Source organism: Battus philenor, unplaced genomic scaffold (assembly GCF_028537555.1).
Source record: "Battus philenor isolate CCGP_79_NKW_IND1 unplaced genomic scaffold, ilBatPhil1.0.hap1 SCAF_18, whole genome shotgun sequence".
NCBI lineage: Eukaryota > Metazoa > Arthropoda > Insecta > Lepidoptera > Papilionidae > Battus > Battus philenor.
In genome coordinates this window covers 10,338,170-10,350,322 of record NW_027181680.1, presented here as the reverse complement: position 1 = coordinate 10,350,322, position 12,153 = coordinate 10,338,170, and the positions used below count along the sequence as shown (strand labels likewise).

The 12,153-nt window shown below is 33.0% G+C and overlaps 1 protein-coding gene across 2 annotated transcripts in view; it reads left to right on the top strand.

Moving 5' to 3' along the window:
* LOC137920166 (fibroblast growth factor receptor homolog 1-like) overlaps nt 1-12,153 on the top strand; it is a 115,201-nt gene that overhangs the window by 95,186 nt on the left and 7,862 nt on the right. Inside the window, exons 3-7 of one of the 2 annotated variants that reach the window (XM_068763420.1) lie at nt 7,275-7,431; nt 9,897-10,024; nt 10,417-10,737; nt 11,037-11,228; nt 11,708-11,910. In XM_068763420.1, the coding sequence (XP_068619521.1) occupies nt 7,275-7,431; nt 9,897-10,024; nt 10,417-10,737; nt 11,037-11,228; nt 11,708-11,910 (1,001 nt within the window). The remainder of the gene's footprint in view (nt 1-7,274; nt 7,432-9,896; nt 10,025-10,416; nt 10,738-11,036; nt 11,229-11,707; nt 11,911-12,153) is intronic. The other variant, XM_068763419.1, reaches the window with a different exon arrangement.

Below are 12,153 nucleotides of genomic sequence, written 5' to 3'. Positions count from 1 at the left end.
TCGGAGAATCGCAAGTGTCTTCATATATATGATACATCGCTTGTGCAACTGACGGCTGTTAGGAACGAAAGGTTCTCGAATTGCGACCACAAGCCCGTAGACACGGGTGGGCAGGTCCTCTTTTAGATGCACCGACGACTTAATTAAGGTCATCGTGGTGATCTTTGATGGATGCTTATACCTTGCAGTAGACGTCTATAGCTGATGATGATCAAATAAATCTATCTAAATTTTGCATTACATATCCCTCTACACCTAAAATAACATTTCATACTATTGCGTAATAACTGTGCATTGTAGCAATTACATCTGCATACATTGAGATATTTACAGACGTATAGGTATTTGTTTATCTGGACCTGGATTATTGCGTCTTACTGTGAAGGTCATGTGTATTTTGCACGTCACAAGCACACTGCGCGCCTGTGTTCATTTATTAATGGGTTAGACCTATCTTTCACCTTGACATGTATGTATCAAGCGATATTAAATACTTTTTGTATTAAATTTTTAAAAGTTCGCGCGTCATATTTTTTAATTTAAATTGTAGTTAAACGGCTGCATCAGCCAGTATTTATGAGTCATGAGATTAATTAATTTATTTTTATAATTAATCAATAAACAAAGTGAAACTTTATTTTTTGTATTGTAATACGACAGGCCAATAAGTTCTAGCAATACAAATTCTGGTAAAACAGCTAATAAAGTTTAAAATTAAATTCCTGGTCTTAGTGCTGCCATCTTGCGTGATAAGTTATAATGAAAATGAACGCTATACATATTTTTTGGTACATAGATCTGTCTGTCAAATCAGCCAGAATGGTGGAGTTTTATTCAGAATATCATTATATGGATACTACATCCGATACATATATATTTTTTTAAACCACAAAAAAAACATTTGAAATAATGTTAGTAGTATAGTAAGTATTTTTTTTCTTTTAATTGGATCGCTCCTTGTGTACACACAAGGCTTCATACAGAGCGTTCCATGCATCTTTCGTCCAGCTATAAACTACTAAAAATATTGTTATTCCTCGTTTTAAAATGAGAATCACCAATAATAAGTTATATCAGGAAGTTATTCTCGTCATGGATCTATTGTAAAGCATGTAATCAAAAATAGAAATATTTTAGTAGACTTTGTAAAGAAAATACAAGAATTAAAACAATAGAGAGTAGTAGTGAATATATATAATTCATAATTAAGAAAGTAAATGTAAATAAAACGACACTGGGACTCCATGCCAGAAATAAAATACTTATGTGAGTAAAAAGTCTCAATGTAATGCGAAAAAATAATTAAAAAAAATCGTGATGAAGTTTTGTTTTGCCGAGACATATTATTCAAACTAGGTCACATATTTTTTAACTAATCGAGTTACCTTTAAACCCGTGTGGTCCTTCTTATTTGTTCTCAATATCCAGAGCATTGTGCACGTTAATTGCAGGGTGCCGGTGAAGCCCACGATCTCACTCCATTAAAGGCAGGATTATATTTACAACACAATGGCTGAACATCGCATACAAACCTTATCCTAATTGAGATTATCCGAAACAGTTCATAATTATCATCTATTATCCAACAATGTGGTTTTTGAATATAAGTAAGAGATTGACTGTTAATATTACAATTCAACACGATATAACATGATTCTTACTTTTCAAACAAAAAATTAGGAAAGAAAGAGATGGTATCGTTTCTGTTTTGAAAACATTTTGTAAACTAATAAATGAAACGTATCGTTTTTTTTTTTTTTTTTCGTATTATTCGTTGCTTCCGTTCATAGAATCTCACTGCAAAGTGTAGTCTTCTCTCAAAGACATCGAGAAAGAGATATACCGTAATCGCCATGCTCGGCAGGAGAGTTGGCGATTGCATTGTACTATTATAGTACACAGAGGACGCTGTTGCCCATCCTCTGGAAACTCGTTTGCGAGCAATGGAAATCCTATATAATTAAATGTACGAAGTGTGAATTATATAATATTGTAACCCGGACACCGAACCCGCGATCTTCGATCACAAGTCTTAGTCCTCTACCGACTGGCTACCATTGTTTTACATAGCATTTTGTTATTAATAGAAAGGAGTCCACTAAATTGTGTCACCACACTTACAAGACGTGGCTATGAAAGAGGGCCGCTAAAAAGAAGTTACATTAATTTATTTTTCTTTTGAAATGTAACCAGCCAAAAACATCGGGCCATTAAGTCTGCAGGGACAGATAGTAAACAATAATTAATTTTATATATAGTAATCCGAATTTTAAAAACGCTTCATCTTACTATATTATTAAAACGTCATTAATTATTTCTAAAATAATTGATTTTTTTATATTGCGATACATCAATTGACCGCAAATACGTTCAACCCTTTTTAAATTTTTACATCAGTAACCAATCGCTACAGAGATTTGATTGAACGCGATCAAATCATGTGATCTTAGTAAGAAGGTACGTGTTTTTAGACAAGAATACGTTTTATCCATCGTTCCCACGAAATTTGGACATTCATTGTTTTTAAATGTAAAAAAAAAACATGACATTACGTCTCGTGAAAGTTTTTTTGAGTCGATGGGCTCAAGTTTGCATCTGTTCGACATATGCAACCACTAAATCGACCTTTAAGGAGTGTGCAAAAGGAATAGTGTTGCTATAGGCTTATCGATATTTAAAAAAATATCTAAAGAGTTGTTTAAGATATATAATATGAAGTAAAAACAAAAAAGTATAACAATAATTATACGTAATAATTATTTTATTTACGATTTATGCATGTAAACAAATCTAATTTGAACAAAATTGTTAGCGATAAGTTTAGAAAAATTTCATAATAAATAAATAAATTTTTTCAGGCCATAGACGTCCATTGTAAGGTATAGTCTTCCCCCAAATATACTTAAGGGGGGATACACGATACGCCACGCTTAGCAAGCGGGTTGGTGATCGCAGTGTACTTATTATATATTTATGGTACGCAGAGGACGCTACTGGCAAATCTCTGGAAACTTGTTTGTGAGCAATAGCAATCTTATATAATTATTGCACAAAATATAAATTATATAAAATTGTACCCCGGGAATCGAATTCGCAACCTACGATCGCAAATCTCCATCCTCTACCGCTAACATTATCGGTATACAATTTTTTTAATAACGTAGTAATGGGTATTAATTCCATAATTTAGAAACAATTCCGTTAAATCACAATAGTATGAAATTTTATCTAAGATAAATTAATGTACGTTTAGGGGAATAAACGTAATTAAATTATTAATATAAGACATTAAAAAAAATATAAATATAATAATTTTAATGTGTGTAGCACAAGTTTCATATACTTACACCTACATATTGCAACATAAAAGTAAATAATTGAAATACACTTTTCATTATATTAACTTTACAAAATTAAGAGTTTTGTCGTTAGCAAAATGTAAACGCGAACAGTCGATTTAATAATTATAATGTTTTCAATCGTATCACATTTAAATTTTAAATGTTAAAACACTCTCGAAACTTTTATTATAACAGTATACACAGCCAACGCACAAAGAAACATCCTCATAAAATAATCAACATGCCATTCCTAAAACAAAGACAACAAAAAAAAATCGATTCCTCTTGTTGTTTATCGACTTCGATGTCACACAAGGCACGACACTGTGCTCCGGTCATAATTCACAGGCCACAAATCCCGGAGACCGTTAAAATTTCGACCGTGCCCACTCAGCAAACAAAGACAGGCAACTTTGTCCACTGTTCGCATTTTAAACTTCGTCGCTTCGGGTTTTTAGTTTTATTTACACTTTGACCCCACGCAGATCAACTATCATTACTTAACCCGCTGTATATATAATATTATCTTAATAAAATAACTTCATCGCCAAAAAAATGTAACAGGTCTGATGAAGGAACTTATTATTTATCTTATACGTATGTCCAAGTGGCATTTGCTGATTCCGTGGGTTCGAGGTGGCAGGGCGCGAAAAGTACTCAGCCTAAAATCTCTGTTAAGACAGCAAAATTCATGGGCTGGGTAGCGACAGCCCGTGCCACTACGTATTACAATTTCACCGTATTAAAAAGCCGCCAAGCTATTAGATTAATTGGGCAGACACTCCGTGGAGTTATTAGTGTCAAGAGCCCCTATAAGACTACATCGACTTGGGCTGTCACTTGTTAATATTACGCGTTTAGCACTCCGACTAGGGCATCCGACGGAGCCGAAATTAAACTTGGCTAACAAGATAACCACTTCGGAGAGCGATAACATTGATAGAAGTGGCGAAAGAAATTCCTGCATCAACTTCTATTTATAATGAATGAGAGAGCAACCCCTGTGATACACGAGCCGATCTCGATTCCGACGAGACCAGTTGGTTTTCGAAAAGCAACTAACATTATATATTCCGCTGTATATAACATTTATCAGCATAAATAATTTTAATGTCATGAAATCAAATCAATCAGTAAAATGCTGTGATAAAACTAACTAGTTTTTCTATATTTCAGCAAGTGACACTTAATATTACATACTTAATATTTCACGGAGCCTTCCGCAGCGTAAACTCAGTTCAGATGAAGCTGTAAGAGTCTTAGGGCTAACAGCAACTACTTCTGTAGAGAAAATGCAGTAATATTTTTTAGAAATGTATTTTCCAAAAGACATAATTTACTTAAGTTGATTGCCCGAGCGATATTGCTAGAGATACAAGTCTATTAATCCCTTCCCCTACTCTTCAATAAACGTCACTAAAGAGAAAATCAATTATATAATAGCTCGTATCAAATTAGATTGTTATGACAATCTTTGGCGGTATAAGTGATTACCTTAACTGATTTCATATTAAAAGTGTGGTGAGAATTAAAATAAATTAATAAATACAATTTTAGTATTCGCATTATGGAACTGTGTAAAAGAATTAAAAGAAAAGGCTCGAAGATGCAGTTGACTTTTTTTTAATATAATTATATCTATTTTAGTCGCAACCGATTCATTTGGAAAAAATATATTAATTAATTTAGGATGTGCGCAGTGATTTATGTGATAATTAACATATTTATTATTTGGTAAAAAAGCCACTGTATCCAACCTAATTAGTGTACATTACATTTGCGTCCGAAAATAAATGCAACGAACGTATTTTTGCGAACATATAATGCTGTGTTTATCCCATGTGCGGCACGTACACGACCGATTTTATTTTTACGACTTATTTTAGTATTTTTACCCTTTAACGAAACTGGTGGTTTAATTGAAGGTGGTTCAGACATTTGGTGGTCAAGTCTGTTTTGGTAAATTCTTGTTAGTAAATAAACTTCAATATTTTTAAACAAATTTAAAACAATGCTTGGTCTTCGTGTGTTTATTCCAATAGAAATAATTTAAAATGGAATTAGAAGAAGCTATTAACGTGTAATATATGTGATAAAACCAAACTGTGATATCATGATGTAGGAGATGAAGGTAAAATAAAGCTTGAACGAAATCCAAAGAATGTAAAGTGAGACAGGTATTGTGAAGAACGAAAGATGATAAACAAAAGACAATCGAAGCACGAATGAAGAAAATAAATATCAAAACTGAAAAAAACATTTACGTTGTAAACAAAGTCCCTTTCCCACATGTAGAAGCGAACTGGAGGTCCCGAAAGTCGGAGGTCATATAAAGACGTGTAATATAATTAGCCAATCTTTCTTTATCATCATTTTCGACCTAGAATGTCCACAGCTGGACACAGACTTCCACATAGATTTCCAAAAGGATCGCTTTGATACTGCCTACCTACAGCCTTTTCCGACGACTTTAATATCTTCAATCACTGTGTGGATGGAGGTCCTTCGCTATGCTTTCCAGTTCGTAGTCTATAGTCCAGAAACTTGAGGCTCCAGCCGCTATCTATTCTGCTTGCTATGCGCTATAAACACAAGTACTTATGTGTTAGACAATTGCTTCGATACACATTTATATTTAAGTTAGTCCCGATGAAACTCTATATATTATTTAGATAAATTCTTGGTTATTCCTAAAATTATTTTTATGCGTGATCCATCTGATTGTATGCCATCTCGTGCATCGTGCGGAGGTTTGGTGTCCAACAGACGATATAAGAAAATATTTTGGGTTACATACCACTAATACCTATTCCAGGCATATATCCATGTAACGAATAACGAATGAACGTGTTACGTAACCGTTATTGCTCTCTGAAACAAAAAGACAAAAAGCGGTCGAAAGTGTGATGTTTGGCGTCAATACAATACATAAATTTGAATTAAATATATTTATGTTTGTATCAAAAACAGTAAAGGCACAATCAAAAGTAGTTACTAAGAGTCATTATCATCATCATCGCTATCATTATCATCATCATTTCAGCCGAAGGATGGCTACAGCTGTTGGAGGTGGCCTACATTTAGCGTCTTTAACATGATCGTCTCTACTTCACTCCCCCATATATTTACAATTAGACCTATTGGAAGCTATACTGTTTAAATATAATACTATGGGAGATATTTTTTACACATGTAATTAATATACAGCGATAAAAATGCATGCGAGTAAAGTCGCGCGTTGAAGCTAGTTCGCTTGTAAATCTTAATCATGGATGTACCGCTATTCATCACTTTTAGCGTTGGAGATAAATCGTGTAGTGTCATGTTGATACGATTTATAGCCTTACTCAATACAATACGCAGAGTTCTTGAACTAAAACATAAAAAAAATCTTTTTAAACTACACGAGTAGCAACAAAAAATATTTTTCGCAACACAATTTTTATGCGGTGATTAAGGAGCGCATAAAAAAGCCTTAAGTAGAAATAACTCATGACGTTACAGACTTGTCACTTTAGAATAAAACATTTTATGCCTTTCAAGTAAACTTCTAATTACTGGTCATAATAAACGAGTCAACAAATATCTTACAAAAAAAAAGACCCAAAGGGACACGCGTGTGTAATGTGGTTAATGTACAAATATTTTTTTTATTTATTACTTTGTCAATTATGTTCCAAATTGATTAAAATTGTATGTACCGCATCAAAAAAAATTTACAAATTAAAAATCGCACAAAAAGGTCTCACAAAACTTAGTCTTTGTTTAAATATACGACATTAAATAATTAGTCACGTACGATATTAGATAGTCATTATTGATTTATACAAAAATCACAATAAAAGGTTATAAAATGGTTATAATGTAAATTAGGCCTATAAAATATATTTATTCCCAGTCAATACAATAAAAATGCAATTCCTATTGTTGCAGATGACACCTACACCGTTATAGAAGCATCGACCAATGAGAGGCTTCGTCTCGTTTGCGGACTGAGGCCTAGAAGTCAAACGCAGATGGTTCGGTGGCACTTTGACGGTAAACCTCTGGATGGTCAAGGCAAGCCCCGAATAGCCCAACAGAGGCAATGGTAAGTAATTAAAGTTTAACAGATTTATTTAATTTAAACAACTTTCCTATGCTCGACTTATTTATAAATCTAACTACCCGTCACTTACTGCTCACTTCGCGGAACATAAAAATAAATCCATGAATGCAAAAAAAACTTTTTGGTTAAGTTTTATACCTGATAGATCTTTTATTTTAAAAGTGTCCATTTTACTCGACTACCGAATTTATTTATTATTAATTAAATATTATATAAAGATTATCATTTTTAGTGTATACATTTTTGAGATATACCCCATTTTTCGTCCTTTTTGAAAAGTTGCATTTTCAGACTTACAGTTTTATTCGGTGGGGGCGGCGACATTGTAACTTAAATACAATAATTAAAAAGATAATAACAATCCATCAACCCGAGAATGCTAAACGCGTTCAAATTACAATCGAAGAGGGAATAAGGAAAACCTTCGTCTATACTTCTTTTCACGAGTCGTTCACCGAAGTAATCTTAACTTAAAAGCCTAACAGCTCTCCTATGAATAAAATAAATATAAAAGTAGTCCGAGCACAGGTTCCAGAGGAAGCCCTTGAGCTTAATAATAGTAAATAGGTCTAGTTAAACTATTATGCTCTGCCATCTCAATAAGTCCAAGCAGTAAAACTGTAAATGCAAACAAACAAATAGTAATTATCAATATAAAAACACACACCTACACTATAAATATAATACACAAAACATACTACATTATAAATTTACTTTAGTTTCGTATAACATTGTACATACTGGCCGTAATTATGCTACTATAAAAATATTAGTAAATAAATAAAACAAAAAGATCAATATTGAACGGCTTTATAAATAATTATAATAAAGACACGAATAATCTGTTTTAAATTGATTATAGCTAAAATTTTAAGTTATTGACTGTAAAACGGACAAACGTAGTAAATCTGAGAATATTTATATTCGCTTATAAATTATAATAACTGAATTAGCTATGCTATTGAACGTAGAATCCTTGATCAATGTACGTCTTATAAAAGCCAATGCAATTCCGTAAATATTTCAAACGCTTCAAAACAACATAAAGAATCCAATCATTCCAACACCAACAAATACAGACTCGTGTGCTGAAGACTAATAACTTTAACGTTACTCTAATACCCCCGATACAAAGGAAAACCGTGGACATAAATAACAATGTTGTAAATTAAGTCCGTCCCAAGAAAGCTAGCATCAATACTTACGCATTCAGATTCCGAAGCGCTGGAAATACAAGCAATAATTCATGCGATGCGCCATGCAACATCGAGACGTTTCTATTTGACGCAAATAAAGCATGCTGTCGATCAAAACAACGCATCAAATCAATCATGCTGTTCACTGATCTTAGATTAAGGTCTAACGTTGCTATTCTAGGCTTTGTGCATAGTAAACACAGCTAGAGACTCGAACACAGCGTTCGATTTTTGAATAAATATTTATTCTATATGGAAAGCCATAGATAGCAAATAGTATGGATGAACTTGTATAAAAATAGATGTGAGGTGTAAATTCTTATAGATCTTGGTACAAACCTGTCAGTAATCAATACAGTTATAAGTACAAAAGCTTTTAATTGAATGTATAGCACATTTGTTGTAAATAAATGTATAATAATGGTAATAATCCTATCTAAAAATCAATAGTGTCCATAATAATAAACAACGTGAAGAAACTATAGTAAGAAAAAGCGTTTTTAAATTCCGTATACGTATTAAAATTAATTATCGTTTAATGTCTGTTCCTGCAGACTTACTAGACCAAATTGGCTTGACGTATCCAAGGTGATTAGATATAGGTGTAAATATTTTAGCGTTTTTTGGTGATAAATAAACAATATGTTCACACTTTTACAAATCAACCATTATATAACTTAAGCAAGAAGGTTTCTATCAGTAAACTCCTTTCTAGTTTCAATTATAATGAAAATGGAATTTTATTTTGTTTCTAACTAAAATCTTGATAAATATGAGTCACAGTTAATCCTAGTATTAGTTGCTAAATCAACGATGGTTTTCGATCACCAATCATAATGTAAATAATTTTTAATTTTGGCTGGTAGACCTATGGTCATACGTCAATTATTACAAACATTACTCACAGAATTTGTGAGTAGACTAGATATGCTAGCTTATTAAAAAATATATAATTTAGTTTATTAATAGTGAATTAACCCTTATACGACTTCAATTGTAAAGCGTATGGAATCATAAACATACTTAACCAAATTATGTATTCGCATCGTGTTTAGAATCTAATGTAACCGCAAGTGTATCGCATACGGCCTCAAACATAACGATCGTATTAACCAACCTGTAACTTATTTACTATTGTTATAATATACTGTTTAAATCGTATAATCTTTGAATCGATTGTAATTTAGATTTTAAGCAGATTAAAGTTTGAGAATATTAAAAAGGAATTACAATTTAATGAAATTATTTCAGGCTACGGATCAAAGGATTCCGTGCGAAGGATGCAGGAGTATATACATGTCACAACGATGAAGATAAAGGAAAGGAAATGAGCGTAACAATCAAGCACAGGCCAGATGTGGAACAAGACAATTTAGAAGGTATGAGACCGATTCATTTTATATAAAGTAATGACCGGCAGATTCCTTATAAATTCAAATTCCTTTAAGCGTAAATGTACAAATCTACTCTGGTTTAATATGGAGAGCTTAACTATGAAATATTGATATTTATTGATCATCCAGATGTGTAAATGTATCGAGCTAAATCGGTACTGGATTTAGATTCCGATGCTAATACATACATGTTGTTGTACTTGAATATAACGACTTACCGCATTAAAATATTCGATATTAAAATATTACAATCTTTTACACAATTTATTAAATGAACTTCATTTCGAAACAGTTTTTCGTAATTTCTTATTCATCATCTTCACACGGGAAGTGTTTCATAAAATGTATTTTAAGTGTAAATACGTTTTACCTTACAGAATACCAATCGGATATTGACATGCAGAGACCTATGCCAGAGATTTTATCGCAACATCAAGCTGCTTCTTTATCAGAGAACAATACGATTGAAGAAAAAATTACAGCAGACGTTAAAAGAATGACAAAAAGCATGAAGTACAGGGAATATGATATGAAAGACGAAGACATTGATGAGAAAAGCGAAAGGGAACATCCAAACTATGGTCACGTTGATGATACAAAAACAAAATACGCTCCCAAGTTCAAACATCCATCGAAAATGTTTAACATGGACATGAAGCCCGCTGGTAGTTCGATAAGACTTAAATGCGCAGCTGACGGTACGTTATTGTTATAACATTATTCGGATCCCAGAAAATTTACAGAAGGCTTCCATTGCTAGATTTAAAAAACTTGTGTGCTAAGGGTTACAAGCAAACCTTGGAAGTGATATATTCACCTCTAGGCTATTTTAAGGTTGATTAAATTATGTAATTCTAAATTATTTAAAAAAAACGTAGTTCTGCTTCTTCTTCTTTTACCCGTTCATCTCAGGTCTGAAGAATTTCATCTGAACATGAATTAGACTCAACTTGACAAAAAGAATTATTGAATTTGAATTATATGTCACAATTTACAGGCAACCCAACACCTAACATCACTTGGTTTAAAAATAATGGAACGCCAATAATGAGGACTTACTTCCAACCGTCATACGGCAAATGGTCGATGACGCTTGATGAGCTGACGAAGGCTGATAATGGGAACTACACGTGTCTTGTTTGCAATGATCTGGGTTGCATCAATCACACTGTTGTTCTTCATATACAAGGTAATGTTTAACAATATTTTTTATTGTCAACCATATACATTAGTAGTGACCAATGTATCATATGAAATATTATCTATAATTTGCAAAAGTAGGCGTCAATTTTATACAAAATGATGGTATAGCATACAATCATAGATCACACATATCGCTCGTGTAATCGACGACCGTTGAGGCCGAAAGTTTTTCTGGCGACCACGAGAAACCATCTACCAGAGATGCGACGTGGGTAAGGTTTCCACTAGGTGAACCAACATAGGCAAGTTCGCTGGATGCGAAGACTGGTCATTGTGGCCGACTTTGCTAGAGGCCTATGTCTTGCAGTCGGCGAATATCGCTTGACATTACAATGATGTTGATTATGATGCATTATAAATATAATTTTAAATTGTAAATCTTCTACTATACGGATTTACAATTTATTTATCTTTCTCTAGCTTTCGATTGCATAAGGCAATTAAATATCTGCTAAATTTCTTTAGAACGATACCCATCGAAGCCATATATAAAAGAAGGATATCCGGGAAATGTAACGGTGCTCGTAAACGACACAGTGAAGCTGTCCTGTCCGCCGGTATCCGATTTAGAGCCTTATTCCTACTGGTTAAGACCTTCGAATTACTCACTAAAAGACGCCGAAGTGGGACCGAGCGATGCTCCTATTCCAGCCGGGGACGTTATTGAGGTCTTTCATTTGACATTTTTGGTGGAGGTCGATCAACTGTTAACTCTTTTGGTTCGGAAGTAACATATTGAGCTTCGTTAATTTCAGATATCACAATACTATTAGTACAATATTGCAAATACGTATTAGTTGATTGGTGAGGGAATTTATCTTATGTAAATTATTATCTCTAAATTTAATTTACATTATGTGGTGGTGGGTTAAGTGGCTAAAAACTTTTATCTGTGACGTAACCTGAAATTT